The sequence below is a fragment of the Dicentrarchus labrax genome, unplaced genomic scaffold (assembly GCF_905237075.1).
Source record: "Dicentrarchus labrax unplaced genomic scaffold, dlabrax2021, whole genome shotgun sequence".
NCBI lineage: Eukaryota > Metazoa > Chordata > Actinopteri > Moronidae > Dicentrarchus > Dicentrarchus labrax.
Genome location: NW_026136723.1, coordinates 24,471,745 through 24,489,722, shown reverse-complemented (window position 1 = coordinate 24,489,722; position 17,978 = coordinate 24,471,745). Strand labels below are relative to the sequence as shown.

Below are 17,978 nucleotides of genomic sequence, written 5' to 3'. Positions count from 1 at the left end.
AAAGCATGTAAATGTGTGCTACGAAAGTGTGAGGGGGAAAATGTTTTTGTTTGGAGCCCACGGGACGAGAGGTGTTTCTAACATTTAGTCTACCATAAAATATTAGAAACACCTCTCAGTATAACACAATAAAATTTAACAACACTAGAAAATACAGCCTCAAAAATGACCAATACATTAAATCAACACTTCCCAGAACAAAAAGGGAACATTAAAAGCTTCATGAAGGTATAATTTATTTGCAGGACTGATGTATTAGATGTAGTAGTTTAACAAAGGCGCACCTAATAAACTGGCCAGTGTAAACTGCCTGATTAAATTTAATAGACATTTTTTCTTTCTGTCAACATGTTCCATAATAAATCCAGCTGAAAAGCTAATTCCTTCGTGAAAAGCTAATTCCTTGCAGAATGAAGGGGTGACTTATACAAATCAGAAAATGTGCTTCCACATAACAACTCAACTATACATTTAACCACGCAGAACAAAATGTGTTTAAGGCATGAAATAAGTAAACTGCATTGATAATTGATCCCTTTCCTACAACAGAAGATATGTTTTCCATTGTTACCAAAATCTACTGTTACATTTGGGAAAACATTACCAACATTACCATCACTATTTTTGAAAGAAAGCCTCATACAAAGCTCATCAATTATTAGCTCTTTAAAACAGTTATCAATGTGTTAGCTGATATCTTGCATTATTACACATTTAACATTTAAGGGAATTTTTTAAAAAGGTAGATACAGAATAAACTGTTATTTACTTCACGAGGCATCCAACTGTTTTAAGATCAACAAACATACGTGAACACACTTCCTTCCTGCTTAGATAGCAGCTTCCCTGTCTGCTCTGAACAGCCCCTGGAATGCACTTCTCTACACTTTACTCTCTCTATCAGCCACACGGTGACACCACTCTTCGCCACGGATGTAAACACGTGTGATTGATCGCTGGCCGAGATTGCGGCACTCTTATGTGCACAAACACAGGAAGTGTATGTTGGATAAACAGGGAAAAGTGTGTGTGAGAGTGTGTCTCTGAAAACAATACAAATCCACCATGCATGTGTGTGTCTGTTTTTATGCCAGTCTGACTGGCAGACGGTCAACTGGGGCCGTTTGGATGCCAGGCAGACGGATCATTGACTCTGTGTATGTGTGTTTGTGAGTGCGCTTGTCATTCAAATATCTATTGTTTGTGGCTGAAGGACACTGAGGACATCTGAATATCAGTAATGTCTCAATCCAACCGGCCTGATGAAATAGAGGAAAGATTTTTTACAGTGATGTTTAAAAAAATAAATAAGTAATCTAGAAAAACTGAGAATTCAAATCCACTTTAATTTACAGACAGAGGCTGGCAGGACACTTCAAAGAAAGAGGAGGAGGATGTGGGTGGCAGTAGCTAAGAGCTCAGACAACTGAGCTTGATGATCACAGCTTCAAATCCCAAACATGGAAAATCTGAGCAGACACTCTGAATGAAAAACACTTGAAAATGTAACCTTGATGACCTAAAGAAAGACACTTCTGCTGCTTTAAGGGTTACATCTTTAAGTTGTAAGTAAAAATTAAACAACCTCTCATCGTTGTGTTTTTAGATGTAAAAAAAGATTTTAATTTATGCTCCTTCATCCTTCTCTTACCTTTTGTTCTTGGATCTGGGCCTTGACCACTCTGTACTCGGCGGACGGAGGCTTCTGATTGGTCACCAGCTCCTCTGTGTCGCTCAACCAGCTGAGCAGAGGCTCCAAAGCATCCTGGAATTTCCCACAATGCAACAGGGCCTCCTGCAGCTGTGCGATCCGCTCTGCCACCTGAGGACGGGGGAGGCGGTTATGAGTTAAGAAGCGAAGTCAAAATAACACACATTATCTCCTTGCTCCTGATTCAGGTTTTAAATTAAAACCGAAAGTTTGAAACCAAAACAAAGCTTCTGTCCTATTTAAATCTTCTCTGATGTGTTCTGTATATATCAGTGGACATATAGAGTCGTACCCGCTTGTTGAGTGAGTTCCATTGCAGGTTGGTGGTCTCCAGGTCGTGCTCTAGTGCCTGGGTGTCGGTGTGTTTGGCGGCGCTCTGGATCAGACCCTGACCCACTGCGTTGACGTGCTGTAGCTTCGGTTGAATGCAGTCTACCTGCTCTCTCTCCACAGCCTGGAAGAGGAAGCGAGAAAAATTAATTGATTTATTCATAAATTAGTGGATCAAAAAAAGAAAAAGGCAGGAAAATGTGTAAGAAAGAAAAGATGTCCTAAGTTAACAGTTTATTTGAAAGCAGAAGAAGTCACGTCAGTAGTCAGAAATAAACTGAACATTCAATCTGCGTGACAACAAATGGAAGTGAACTTTGCTACATTATGTATATATAGAAGCGACTGGATATTAGGAGATGAAAGACAGGCAGAGGGATGTGCAGAGATAAGAGAGGAGTGGAAGACAGGAAGGGAACAGGAGGGTGGAGGGAGGAGAAAAAAGAGGAGGGAGAGAAGGGGATTACGGGGATTAGAGGGTTAGGCGAGTAAGGGGCTGGCTGGAAAAGGCTGAGTCGACAACACACATTGTGGAGTACACTAACACAACCTTCACTTAATCACACACAAGCAGACACACCCACCTACACTGACACACACACACACACACGCGCACACACGCACACACGACACACACACACACACACACACACACACACATATAGCAAATACACGCACTACTTCGCCTGTCTGGCCACATTACTCACACACACACGTCACAGTGGAGGGCTGGAGCCATCTTGTGATGACAATAGAGGCAACCACCCGACACTAAAGACAACCAGACTTGACTTCCCTGGCTGAAAAAGACTGAGCAACAGCCAGTGCAGCTCCTCTGTCTGAGCCACTACTGTATCCAAATACATTTATACAGCAGCGATTTTCAGTGTTTGGTCCAGGTTCCCATTCGGGTCAATGCGGAGGATGCTGAGGTCCCGAGCAATTAAGAGTATTAGATTTAATTGTATTTCCAATTTTCCAATTGTCAGTCATTCATCAAGCAAAAAATTTTACACTTCCAATAGTTATAGCTTCACAGATTAAAGAATATGCTGTTTTCTCTACTTAATACCGTTGTAAATTTAATATACTTGTGTTTTAAAATGCTGGTTGGACAAAAAATGGCCTCATTGTAATTGTGAGAGAGTAAAAGATTTAGTCATCAATTAAGGAATTAATCGATAATGAAAACAATCGTAAATTGCGTCCCTAAAACAAAACAAGGCCACACTAAATTCAAAGGCATTATAAAACCGTATATCTTCTCAACGACTTTTCTTAATTTCCATTTTTCATTTCATAATTTGGAGCTTGTCCCTGACCTACAAAATGTTGTGCCCGTCTGGTTTGTTACTGTTGTTTTTCTTAAGGGGTAAACAGTCTGGTTTTCCCTGCAGTAAGTCTTACTGTGGAGAAAAACAGCTTAGGCAATGAATGTGAGAAAAAAAAATACATTCTGCTAAATTCCTGTAAACCATCCTGCTATATCCCACAATTTGACAAATCCACAAAACAACTTTCCCAGTTTCATGGTATTCCACCGATTCCCTGACCAGTGGGACCACTGTAAACCACAACCATTTAAATTCTTTTCATTTGGTTGTCTCCGTACAAAATCCCATCAAGGCTGTAATGTGGGGAGGTTGGGGGGGGGGTTCGCTGTCATTTGTCGTTTGAGAAGTCCTGACATCTAGAATAGGTCCACAGAGGGAGAATTAAGCCTGGTGGTTTATAATGATGTGGAAGCCAAACCCCAACCCCAATGGCCACACAAAGAGACACACACACACACACACACACCCCCACCATATTTTGGTAAATCCATGCCTGGGGGAAAATAGCTGGTGTGACAATAGTGAAGGGGGTGCAGTTAAAGTGAGGGAGAGGGAAAATATAGGTTTGGGTTTCAGTGAAATACCACTACGGCCTGGAAGAAGCTACAACAGTCGTGGGTGTTCAATAGTCGAATAATAACCTACCATAGCACACCAATAAAACTCAAATGAAAACATCTGAAGAAATTTTCACCATAACATCTAAAAGACGTATTTGTGACGCAATCTTCTTTTCATCTGCCATCAAATGACCTCCAATAAAACAGGCCACTACGAGACGGGCAGCGGATCTGAAAGGGGACCTGGACTATGGCCTCCACACATTTCAGCAAGTTAATCTTTATGTCACCACAAAAACAAAGCAAAACTGTAGTAAAACTGTATAAAGAAAATATGCAGAGTAAAAAGGTGACTATCTCACAATATTAGTTCATCCTCTAGGTCATATTGTTATTATGAGTTTCTGCTGTGATGATTCTCGATGATTTCAAATGAAAATGACAAGATTAACATTCCAAATGAATGAATTTGAATCTAATGAAAGAGTGCCTTTCATTCATCACTATTCAGAACACGTTCACCAGCATTTAAAAGCTTTAGCATATTGATTTATGACGTGTTGGGGATGTTTACAGACATGCAGACAAAATACTGAGTTGGTCTTGTGTATTGGCTGGAAGTGGTTGAGCTGGAACGTGTGTCTGAGTCTCCGCAGTGGGTCGTAATCAAAGGGTTTACAGGTTTCTGCTCATCTGGTTTAAATATGGCATCAAACAACAGGTTCTTCATGCCAAGGCTTTGTGTGAGTGTGTGTGTGTTTGTGCACACAGTTCCTATTCTGTGCATGTGTTAGTGTGTAAAAAAAGAAATGATTAAGTGTTCCACAGGTATGAATCTCTGTGCATGATTAAATATGAATGAGCAGTTTGTGTGTGTGTTCCTGTCCACTCTGGACGCAGCTGTGTTGTGGTGATGGGCGTCATAGCTGCTTGGAACAGGAAGTCTGTCGGCCAGAACAACAATGACTGTAGCCATGACCTGCTCCACCCTACGCCTTATCCTGGTGTGTGTGTGTGTGTGTGTGTGTGTGTGTGTGTGTGTGTGTGTGTGTGTGTGTGTGTGTCAGAGATAGAGGGCAACAGAAAAGGAAAAAACAGGGAAAGTACACCCATTCACCATCTAAACATACACTTGGGTGTATATAAACCTGTTATAGGTTGTGTGCTATTACATTTCTGTCCACTCTCCCTCCTCTTCCTCTGCTTCTGTCGCTCTCTTTGTGTTTTCTCTCGCTTTCGGCCGCCCTCTCTGCTCTTTCTCTCCCTCACCAGCTCAGAGTGGTTGACTCCACTAAACCAGAGCTCTGGAAAATGTCCCACATACTTGTCATTCTTCCCTACTTCAGCCAGCACGCAGCAACACACGCACACACTCTTAACCGAGCTGAGTGAACTATCACCACCATACTTGTCATCCTTCCTACTCCTCCTCATCGCTCATCTTCTCTACCTCATCTCTTCCCTTTTACTCCCCCTTCCACGTCCTACCCCGTCTCTCCATCTGGACCGCTCTGGCATTCTCACTTCAGCCGCAGTTCAGTGTGAACAGGCGATAAAAACACTGGGATGTAAGTAGATGTGACTAAATACTGTTTGTATTGTAATTTCTTGTCAAATAGACATCAGTTTAAGAGGTTGTTGAATTGCTACAACTGCAGCAATTGTCAGAATTTTAGATTTCTGTCTGCTTTTCAGCGATTTGTGCCTGAATTAGTCCGTCTGGATTTGCAGAAAAGCATTCAAAAACAATAAACTGAGGTGACTGAAGAAAATCAACAAGAAAACAGCTTGTAGACAGAAATGTCTGCTTAAGGCAGAGAAGGAAAAACGAGGCAAAACCTCAAACTCATCACACATTTGGTTCGACAAGAGGGCAACACCATTAAGTAGAGCTGCAACGATTAAACTAATCGGCTACTATTTTGACAATTTTGTCATTTTCCAAGCAAGAATTCCCAACATTTGCAGGTCAAAGCTTCTAAATGTGGTGCTTTTTTATAGACAAAACTGATCATATTAAATCATGCTCAAAAGTATGAGACATCATCTTCTTCTGACTGAACCATGACCAAAACATCGCAAACAAGTTTTCTCACTGCTAGCAAATCAGATCAAATCGTGAAAGCACATGACTGCGATGCTTCTGTGTAACAACAAAAATGCAGACAGGGTAACACTAAGGACAATCTAACCTTACCTCGAGAGTAAAACAAAAGTGCAAACATCTGATTTTTGGAGTCAGTGTTACCCAATAGTGTTTTTTTTAGAATCTGTGAACTGACTGTGTTACACAAACATACGTGTGGATGCTCTACACTCAGCTAATAATGCGGAAGAGAGTAATAGCTGTGTTGATGGCCCGTGTCCAAAACATCACTCAAGGACAATCGATTTTTTAATCGGGACAGATGGGGAACATGTACGCACATACATGCAGAGAATTACTAATGGCAGCACATAGAAACATGGCAGCTTTCCATTAACGGCCACTGTTGCTGCAAATAAAGCAAAACATATGAAAAAAGAAAATATGCTAATAAATTAGGAGCATGCAGGATGTTGCCTAGCCACGCTGAGTTTTCCAACTTGTTATAAAGGCTTTAAAGTTATTCTCTGAACTCTCCTTTCATCTTCCTTTCCCTTCATAACGGATTTCCATAGCTACGTGATCTGTCATGAAAAGAGCTAGTGGTCATATCACAAACGTGTGTATCTTTAAAGTGTTGCTTCTAAAGCTGCAGTTGGACTGAAGAGGTGGTGAAATGAAACTGGTATGTGATTAAAAACAGACGAGCAGAAGAAAGACAGGAATCTTCTATTAAAACTGGGTGTGTTTTAGTGTACATGAGTGATAAATAGAAAACCAGAGGGAAAAAATGAACAGCCTGAATATCCCGTACCATGGGTAAAGTGTTTCTCCTGAAAGCAATATGGCAGCCAGTAACAGCACCGCTATCGCTTGCTTTTCCTTCCACCCCACACCTCCTCCCTCACCCGTCTCCCTCGTCTCTCACTCTCTTCCTGGCTTTCAACCCTCATCCTTCCTCTCTCCCTCCTTTCTCTTTTAATGGAATGAGGAATGAGGGGAGGAAGGAAAGAGTAGAAATCTGTTTCCAAACTAAACTCGATGGGGGAAAACAATTTTGCCAGAGAGGCTTTGCTTTAAGCCACGGATTGACCGATCTGTGAGACACGGATGAGAGGGTTAATGGGTTAATAATTTCAAACCAGTGTCCTTATTTGAACATCAACAAACAGATACAAATTCATGCAAATGTGGCCTGCATTCAAAGCATGTTGCTCAAACCTCACTATCCTCCCTTTCCTTTCATGGTCCCTACAGAAATACTTCTTTGTGAACACACGCATCCTTTTCCTTCATTCATGCTATCACTGTTCTGCTAATCAACTCCCTGTGTGACAGACAAAGAGAGAGTAATATATAATTTTTCCTCTTTTTTCCAGATTTGAGCTTTCTTGTTCATATCCAACAGGAGACCACTGCTACTGGATCATTTTTTAAGAGCTTTGTTGTCTCACTGTGAGCGAGGGGGAGTGATGCAGAGGCAGGCACAGAGACAAAAATATGCAAAAACATTGAAAAAACGCTCAAATATTTGATCTACACTTCTACATTTTAAGCGCATCTAAATTCAATTCCAGTGTGAGATCAATGTGTTCCTGCGTTTGCTTTCATGCTTTTCTGTGTTCCTGAACACGCCAGCCCCCCCTTCTCTCTCCATGTTTCGCAGGTTTATCCCGGAGGCGGTTGTTCAGTACCAGAATTATCACATCAATCAAAACACAAATGTACGAGCTGCGGACTAGAAGCCACCTGGTTCTGTCTGTGCCCGTTTGCCTCTCTATCTGCTTCAACATCTGTCTTTCAATTCCTCCTCTTTTTCAGGTCTATCTGTTCCTGTCATTCCATCTTGTATTGAAAATGTGCAGATGGAAACCCACAGTTACAGCAGGTCTAAGCTGATTTCAAAACCAAAAATAAGACATAAAATTGGCGAAAGAGGTCTACTTCCAGTCATATAGGTTGGGGAACAACATCAGTTCTGAAGTCCAAATCTGTTTAGACTGCATACCACGTTCTGTGCTCATCAATGTGGTCATGCATGGCAAAAATAAGCCCTCAAATTTTTAAGAAAACCATTTTTTAAGCTTGTATCGGCAGACAGCAAAAACGAATGCTAATGGGTTATGAGTGAAGCACTGAATTTTGTAACTGCCTGCCTCTAAATCTGTGTATGAGCTGCCATTGGTCAGTCTGTCTGTACTGTGTGTTCCCTCGCCCCAATTCATCAAACAGCATGCAAAGCTAATCCATCTGTCCGTCTGTCTGTGGGGCACACATACATACAATGTGCCTTAAAATTAGCTCCATATTAAGACCTTCTGCTTGTGTCTGGCTGCCAGCGTAGCCCTCTTATCATTGTACCAAAGCCCCATGTAGCGCTAAAAGGTGCTCCCGCGTGCAAACAATAGCTTTCTGCACCCAACCTCCCAGTCGCCTGTCATAACTCTTTTTGTGTCTGTGTCTTTGTCTTTCTAAACTCAGTGTGTCTATCTGTGTTTGTTTTAGTGTATACAAAGACACAAGAACAGGAGAGAAAAGAGATAGATTTGAGAAAGAAAATAGTGCAGTGGAGACAAGAAAAGAAATATCAGAGACAGAGATGGAATGAAATGGGAGACGGGTTGGTGCACAACATACAGAAAGAAAACGGAGAACGAAAGACTGGACCGTCAACAGGCAACAGAGACCAGCCCACAGTTCCAGTGTTAGCCCTGGCATATTCTTATCTGAAATCTAGATGTATACTCCCCAGACAACTTCACACACTGTTTGTGTAGCCGTGTTGGCAGAGGCAGCTCCCCTCGCAGAGAGCCACAGTATTTACCTCTCACCTCCTTATCTCAGCAACAAAACCATCCAAGCATGGAACACAAAGGGGGGGAGAAGAGGGAGGTTTGGGAAGGACAAAATGAGAGTCAGTTGAGGAGAGGGAGCATGGCTGGATAAAGGGGATTTCATAACACAAAAAAAGTGCATGTGTCAACTTTCAGAAATGTGAACAAAAAGCGAGAGTCAAATTTCCAAATCATCATACATCATTCATTGCTAAAAGAAATAAAGGAGCCAGTGTTTCTGTGGTAGCACTCCATTAGTGATATGCACACTAGGCTTGAGGATCATTACAGTGATTTTTCTTTGAGTGTGCATTATTAAATGCTACTTGTCTCCTTTTCGGACAAAACTTTTAATTGGAGCCAAGTTTCGTGTCTAGAAATGCCCACAGTGCCAGCGGAAGCAACTTCGTAGCCTTTGAGCTGTTAAAAAAAAATCTAAAATCTAAATCTAAAATCTCAAGTTTACTCTTATGAGTGTTCAAAGACTTCACATTTCCTTCTATGTGTGGCATTACAAAATGTCTCCAAAGCACACGTATAAAATGTTGTACTTTCCGACTATCAAATGCTTTTTCCCCACCTAATCAAGCCTGATATAGATCACGTGCTCTACGGCACTCTGTATGGCTGTGATTCTCTGAGTTAGAGCTGAGGCTGAGTGGACTCGACATCTGATTACATTAAACTGAAGCCAGAGAGGCTGCGATAGCAGAGAGAACAAACAGACATGGACTGATACATACATAAAGAAACAAAAATCAGTTACACACCCAAACAAACACACACTCAGCCAAATGTACTCGTAAACCCTCACAGGGTAGAGTAAATGAGTTGTGACTGACCGGTCAAAACAGGAAACTTCTGCCTGATGGAAACTATAATTTAATAAAAGAGGAGCAGCAGTTCGCCTCGTCAGCATGGGATCAGGTGCATCAGCGGCCACCCAAATTATACACTGCTTGTTCATGATGTGCACTGATAATAAATAATGAAGTTTATCTGACATTAAACCTCTAACAACAGGTGTGAAATTGGGTCACTGTGTATGTCACAAAATATTTCATATTAAAAATAGTTCAGACTTAAATTTGGTGACAAGAAAGCCATTGATGAAAGATAATTGGGTTAGATTTTGGTAGTGAAATTGAATTTCTGCAGAAACTAGCTAAATTCAGGGTCTGTGCAACAAAAACAAGGTTCAGATCAGGCAAATCTGGGCCAGACACTGAGTCATAGCAGAGCTCCTGGAAAGCATGACAGCCTGTCAAACACACTCACACTGAGGTACACTCTACATATACACACACCTTTACATGCAGCCCACACAGTCAGACACAAACAGAGGTAGATGGGAGAGGAGTGACACTACACAAAAAAAACAGTTGAAGACTGAATGCAGATGAATGCAGAGAGTCCAACACATAGTCACATTGACAGTCCTCTGTGTCAATTCCATGCCAAGCTAATCTTGCAGCAGTTTATAGAATATCCATTTCAGATCCATGTCAGTACACAGCAGTAACACTGTGTATACTGTGACAGTGATTACATTCTCAGAAACCAAATCATCCTAAACTGTGAAAGTCATCCAGAAGTCCATATACAAACACACTGCCTCCTCAAACTGACCTTTCTCACAAATTATTTAAAACAAGAAGGAAAACTTGTATCACTTCATGTACATACACAGCTGGGATACGCCCAGCACCCATGACTTTGTATGGAAACATTGCATTCAGTACTCTATATGCAGAGAGTGTAAACACAACAATAGCGTGCCCTTGAGATAAATGTTGTAAACTCTGCACTTGAGATCACCATTATAAGTAGGCCGCAGGCACACACTGCTCTTTTAGCTTCACACAAATAAACATGTGATCAATCTCAAAAATGTGCATGCAGTGTAGATTAGCACTGACCCCCACCCAAACACACACCATATGCACACACTCACACTGAGCGACCCTGAGGGTAGTTTCCCATAAGTAGCAAAACCCCCCCTCTGAGCATCATATTGCAATCATTTAAAGCCCCACTACTCAAACACAACTAGCTAATTATGGCGTCTACATAACTTCACCCCCCATACATTTTCCATGCTATGTCTACATCAGTTACACTCAACGCCTAGCTACCTGACCCAATTCTTTTTCCATGCTATGCCTGTGTGTCCACTTCGAATGCATTCATTGCTAAAAAACAGATTTTTACCCAGCTTTTACTCCTCATCGACCAATCCTCTCTGTTTAGGCTAAATAGATAAATGAGCCAAGGTCTATGTGGTTCAATTTAATTATTTCTCTTGGCAATGCATTTATAGACACTCCATCCAAGTGTTATCTGTTCCAAATCACTCTGGATTAGTGCTTCTGCTAAAGGCCGAATATATAAATATGCTAAGTAAACTACCTCCCAGATGCACGCCATTTCCATGTTACAGTATGTCTGCACTATTCAATTAACCGTTCACTGTTACTATGCCAACCGTACAACGGTCTAGACTAAATACATCATCGGACAGAACCAATATGAAGTTCAGTACAAAGTCTTTCATAGAAATCAATTATCTTAATCATCAAAAATTTTAATGAGAGCATACCTCTGCCTCTATGTCAGTGTCGGAACTTGGTAATATAGTTGTCGATTCATTTTCTGATTTACAGCTCCTTCCTGATTCTAAGAGGGGGTCTGCATGACAAGGTGTTGCCTCTGTCTTGGGCCCGTCTTCCTGGGGCCTACAGGCCAATGCCTGACTGGTCTCTGTCTGTGTAAATAGGCTCTGTAGCAGGCCTGGCTCAAGTTGGTCCCAGGCCTGGTCTGTGGACACGACTGGAGTAAAGTCCAGAGCAGAGCCATCTGACTCCCAGTCACTGTCCCCTGTCATAGAACCTAGGACAAACTCTACCCCATCCATCCCAGAATGAGTCCCTTCAGAGTATGAGTCCAAGTCCAGCTCCTGAGTATCCTCACAGGCTGAGCAGACATCTGAGGTACCAGGTTGGGGCCGTTCAGGCGCTGCCATGTAAACAAAGCTGTCGGGAGAAAGAAAGGCTCCCTCCTCCTCTGGGTCTGTGCAGCAGGGAGGTTTGGGGACAGGACTCGGGGGAATGGAGTCCTCAAGTGGAGATGGGGGACAATTACTGGGGTACTGGGTAGGTGCAGACACAGCCAGGTAAACAAAACTATCTGATATCACAAAGGCCTCAGAGTCTTTAGTATCCAACCCAGCACCACAAGAATCTGATTTAGAAGGTGAGTGAGGTGCAGAGGAAGGCAGTTCTGAGTCTGTATGTTGAGCATGTACAAGAGGAACAGAGTCTGATTTTGGGGTGCTAGCTGTCACACCTGCTGTAGTTTCCATATCGGGATCTCGTCCAGGCATGTCCAGTCCTGAGACCACATCTACGGGGACAACAAACGTTTCTGATGCAAAGCATGTCCCTTCTGTGTCACAAGTTATTGCCACGACAGGCTTGCTAATCTCTGAGGGGACTAGATCTTCTTGACAGGAAATTTGAACGTCAACATCCTGTGTACATTCATTGTCGATTTCTTTTGCAACCGTGTGCAGAGGCTCAAGGGAGTGATCCATGAGAACTCCCTCGCTACTGTCCAAACTTGGCTCAGATTGGTCATACACATCCCACTCTGTTCCCAACTCCTCTTCCTCTTTCAATTCTCCCTGGTCCTGCTCAATCTCCTCCTCCACTTGCTCCACCTCCTCAGTGTAAGGGTTCAGAGGGCTTCGAGATGGAGAGGAGGCTCTCTCCTCACCATCCTCGTCATCACGCTCCGATGATGCCCCACTATCTGGGTCTGTTTCGGTCCGTGCAGGTCTCCCTTGTTCAAAGTCTGTCTGAGTTACTTCACTAATACCAGTCCGGTCTGGTTGGGACATGTGGACCCCACTGGAGTCTGACTCTAGTTGTTGACCAAGAGCAGAGTCTGTTGGGTAACTCATCTCTTCTTCCTCTACCTCGGCCTTATCCTCATTATAGTCAACATCACATTCTTCATCAATGATGCCATGTTCCTTTTCACAGTCTTGTGCTCGCACCCGCTTAAATTTTGTGATCTGTTCTATGTGCTCAGAGTGATTTAAATTTGAGTCTTTTGTAATATTCTCTAAGCCTGGTACAACGCTTTCAGGCTCTACAGAATTAATGGCATCTAGAGGAAGAGTTCCTTCAAAATCTACCCAGGCAGTCTTTGTTTCTTCCTCCCTCTCCTCCTCCTCTTCCTCTAAACAAGGAAGCGTGTAGGGATCAAAAGGCTCAGGATCTACACTCATCTCCACTCCCTCCTCTCCTTCATCTTCTTGACATTGCCTTTCCAGCTCTAGGAAGAGGTCATCTGACTCAGCCCCTGAGCTGGGGCAGGGTGAGGCACTGGGCACCCCAGGGCCTCCAAATCCTGTAGGGGGAGTCAATACAGGCCAATGTCCAGTAGAGCCTGTTAAATCCCATCCCTCTGATTCCAGTGTTTCCCTATCCCAAGACTGGTCAATTATCTCCCTATTCTCTAATTTAAGAACTGCCTCCCACTCTCTTTCCTCTCTCTGAGCTCTCTCCTCCTCTGCTTTATCCCTTTCTTTTTTCCAAGCCTCCTCCTCCTCAGTCATTTTTCTGCACTCTTCCTGCTCCTGTTCTTCAAGCTCCTGCAGTATCCTGCGTTCATCCTCCTCAAATTTGAGCTCAGAGGCTGTGCGTTCTCTGAGCTCACTGCCCTGAGCACCCCAACCAAGCAGACCCTCATCACCTCCCTCCTGACTGATACACGGGGAGAGAGGCAAACCTCCATATATTAACCCCTCCTCCTCCTTCAGGAATGGAGATGGGGGGTCTAGCAGATAAAGTGACTCTTCATCTGTGTTGTTATCCTCACCCAATAGGGGAGGCAAAGGGGGGAGTACAGGGAAGTTGTGTCTCAAGCCAACCTGAGTTCTTTTCCCTGTTGTTATACTGCGGGGCCATGTGCGGGCCTTGGTTGGAGGGCAGAAGACTGGTTTTGGTGGGATGAGAGGAGCACTGTCCCCCTGGTCCTGGTCCAAAAGAGGAGAGTCCCTCTCTGAATCTGAGGTCTTAACTATTTCAACAGGCTCCTCTGGGATCTGCCTAATTCCAGCTTTAGAAGAGCTGGTAGTCCGTCTGTGCCCGTCCCTTTTTCTCTCTACCTGTCTGGATATACAAGGGCTCTGCTGTGGTGTATTTCCAGAAACCTGGGGTGCGCGAGTCTGGCCAAAGGCAGGTAACTGTTCTTTGGAAGGTGACGGCACCGCATGAGTCTGTTTGTGTTGCTTTTGGAGCAAAGGATGAACCTGCTTATGCCTGCTGAGAGGATGCTGCTGGAGAGGAGGCACGGGGCTAACTGTGGGTGTCAAAGAAGGCGAGGCAGAGACAGGAGGAGTGTGGGGAGCAGATGATAGGGGTGAGGGTGTGTAAGGAGGTAAGGAAGGAGTTGATGAGGTAGGGGTGGATGGGGGGAGGTGAGAAGGAATGGGTTGTAGAGGAGAGAGAGGAATCCCTGCCCCAGACAGACGCTTTTCTGCTCCTTCAACTGATGAGAATTCAAGTCTTTCGGCAAACTCTGGATAACTTGGGGGCATAAAGGCTTTCCAAGAGCGACGGTTTGGATTGTCCCTCTTATCACCACCTTGATGCCGCCTCTTGGCCACTGCAGCTACCCCACCAGAGCCAGATGAGGAAGGGGCAATAGGCAAACCTGAACCTACAATGCCAACTGGTGGTGACATTATTTGAGGATCACCAGTTAGCTTTAAGGCATCAAAAATCACTCTCTCATCTAGTTTCTTCACTCCACCAGCATTATCTGCATTCCGCGAGACAAAAACTCCACCTAAATCAGCTCCAATGGTGCCGTTGCTGGATAGTGTACTTCCTTCTCCTCTCACCTCCCCACCAGAGCCTAGAGTGCTCCTTGAAGGTTGACACAGTTTGGTCCCTTGGTCAATCTGTTCATTGATGCGCATAGTATCATATATGGATCGCTGGGGGACATAGCAATCCTCTATGTATGCCTCATCCTCATCACCTTTTCCAAGGCAGCGAGGGTTCTGCCTTAAGCAGTCCGGACGGCTCAGGGGCTTCCCCATTCTGTCCTTTTCACTTCTGTTGGGCTGCCACAGACACCCTATTGTTTAAGGTGCAGGTGTGGCAAATTAAATAAAACAGTACACAAAAAAGAATTTGGGGGAAAATTAATTCCTTTACCTTCAATTGTCCCCAGTCCAATAATCCACAAAGTCACACAGTCCATTTGGCTGCATTTAGCAAATCCTTCAGGTTTCACATTCTAAAAAATATTCAAAATTTTATGATCCACAGTATCATTCCACTGGTGTATGTTGCGTTCTTGCCTATGTCACTTCAACAGTAGTGCATTTCCTTGGTCTTTCTGAGATGCTGTGTGGCATCAGCAAGGGAGTGAGAGAGACAGCCCTCCCCCTTGGCACCATATTAATCACCAGCCCTGTTTATTTGAAAGACTGTTAGGAATGAGGGAGAGGTGGAGGGATGAACAGAGGGAGGAAGGGAAAGAATCATTTCCCTCTCCGAGAAGTACAAAGTCCAAGGTGAGGTGAGGACCATGTAGATAACACCCCTTTGTTTTGCTATCATAAACACAGAGTGCAGATCTCTCCTCCATATTCATGTACAGCAACTCATTCCTTGACTCCTTTTTTACTATCACTAAACTCCTGCCTCCTTACTCCCCAGTCTCCTCTCCTCTCTGTGGCACAACAGGAAAAGCCAGAGAGGGCTTGGACAACTTCAACAGTCTCAGTGAGAGGCAGGCAGGGAAGTGTAAAAGTCTCCTTTTAAGGTGAGAAAACCCACTCTCTGTTATATAAAAGAAAAGCTGCGTGGGGTGCAATGAATAGGAAAGTATAATACTCCATGGATTTGTTTCACTTTTATCTTGCTTTGTAAAAAAAAATTCCTTGCAGGAAAAATTTACGAGAATATGAAATCCAGTAAATTAAAAACACAAAAATACAGAAAATGGCTATCCTTCAGAGCTTTTTGGGGCAAATGCAACTTGAGAAAAATATGAAAATAGAAATCCCTTTACCAAGTCACTGCCACTTTGTGGTCCGGTGAGTGTTCAAGCAGTCCACAGCTTTTCTTTTCCTGTCTTCTGCTTCCATCACAAAGAATCAGGGCTTTGTGACTGCAGAACAAACCCTAATTTTGTCTAGGATATCTCATCACCATCATTAGTGAAAGAAAATCCCCCCCATCATTCATACAAGTCTCTCATTTGAAGAAAATGCTAAATCCAGAACAAAGAGAAAAGCAGTCGGCTTTTACGTGAAGAAATCCCTGTTAATGTTTCAATTCTTTTCTTTTATCCTGCTTTCTTTCTCTCTCATCCTCAGATCATCCACAGCTCCAGGGGAGAGGTGGTACAGTAGATCGAAAGCAGGCAGGATCTTGGAGGGGGTGAGGCTGGAGTGAAAGAGGGCATCTGGGGGTAGATAGAAAAGGGAGGGGGGTTGCTGGGGGCTGGGGGCTGGATCCTGGACCAGCCAGGCAAGCAGGCAGGCAGGCGAGCAGGGCAGAGCAGTGAGTCGTGGGACTGTATCCAGAGGGCAAAGACCCAGACAGCCCTCCCAGCTCTAGTCCAAGCTTTGCAGGCAGCGTCTTCCCCCTCTTTACCAGCAGACAATCCCAGGACACGCTCCCTTCCCTCTCGCTCTTTTCTTTGCCGTCTTCTTTCTCCTGCTCCTGACTCCGTACTGAGAATGAAACAAAGTGCCACGCAATCCCAGTTTTCTCCTTCCTTTCTTTCTTTCTTTCTCTCTTTGAGACGTGTGGGCTCCCAAGCTTTGCTCTCTCTTTCTTTCACTCCCAGTCTCTGTTCTCAGGCCACTACACAGCTGAAATGGTTTGCAGCTGCTAAAAAAATCTCCCTCTTTTCCTCTCACTCTCGCTCTGTTGCTGCTCCCCCCTCGTCTCCTCTCTCACTCACTCACATGTCCCTTCTCTCTCTCTCTCTCTCTCTCTCTCGCTCTCTCGCTCTCTCTCCCTCCCTCCCTCCCTCCTTGCTCACTTGCTGTTTGTGTTTGAATTCAGCTCCGTTTGTTCTGTTTCCTGCACTGGTATTAAAACACAGGAAGTGCTCCAATCATGCTGGTTTCCTCTCACTCCGAAAAAAACAGAAAAAAAACACACAAGACGGGGGAGAGAGAGAGAGAGAGAGAGACACGGAGGTGTAGGGGAGTTAAGTAGTGATCAAGAGGGAGGCTTGGTACTAAGAGGGGGCGTGGAGCCACAGAGAAAGAGTTGTGCAGAGGAGGATTTTGCTCGATACCAAAAAAAAATATCAGCTGAATACTGGGATGCAGCTGATTATCCCACGCTGAGCAGCAAGCAACATTCTGCTATTAAAACAGTTTCCAAATGAATACAGGAAGAAAAGTAAAAAGAAGAATGTTTAAATGTAATATAACCAAGATGAGGATTTACTCCAGGCAGCAAATATTACAATATCACTCTTACTCTCTCTGCCACTGCGGTTAGAGAAAGAGAGAAGGGGGCTAGTGATGTGAGATGGCTACATTCATGGCTACATTCATCACAGCTTTGTAATCCACTCTTAATTCTCCGGGGGAAAACTGCCTCCCCCTCTTTAGAGCCCAAAAACACTGTCCTCTGAGTGAAATGATACAGAGTCAAAGAAAAAGAAAGACAGCAGAAGGATAGAGGGAGTGATAGAGGTAGGGAGAGAGGGGGCGGGACTGGTAGCCGACGGGAGAGAAAGAGGCTTATCAGTAATGAGCTGTCTTTTTTTTCCCAAAGCAATTGTCCAGGCCGTAGGCAGACAAGGAAGTGAGTCCAGTCCGTTTTTATTCACTCCATTATTTCCTCCTTTGTCAGAGTTTTTTCAGGCTTCCAGTTGAGCCACAATCCTTCTATCGTGCTGAAGTAGAGTTGGTAGTAGCAAAAGCGCTGCTGGTGTAAAAAATAAACATGGCAGAGATACAGACACACAAAAGTCTGTGATATTCACAGGCTCCACTTGTGCATTCCCGTCTGCGCCTTCACTGAAACCCAATCCGACTAGGGAGTGTGTGTGTGTGTGTGTGTGTGTGAGTCACAG

The 17,978-nt window shown here is 43.8% G+C and overlaps 1 protein-coding gene across 30 annotated transcripts in view; it reads right to left on the bottom strand.

The window, feature by feature from the left end:
- Window positions 1-17,978, bottom strand: part of macf1a (microtubule actin crosslinking factor 1a) — a 224,325-nt gene that overhangs the window by 30,976 nt on the left and 175,371 nt on the right. For all 30 annotated transcript variants that reach the window (XM_051391458.1, XM_051391467.1, XM_051391460.1 and 27 more), the window contains 2 exons: window positions 2,004-2,165; window positions 1,652-1,822 (listed from right to left, as the gene is read on the bottom strand). In XM_051391458.1, coding sequence (XP_051247418.1) covers window positions 1,652-1,822; window positions 2,004-2,165 — 333 coding nt within the window. The remainder of the gene's footprint in view (window positions 1-1,651; window positions 1,823-2,003; window positions 2,166-17,978) is intronic.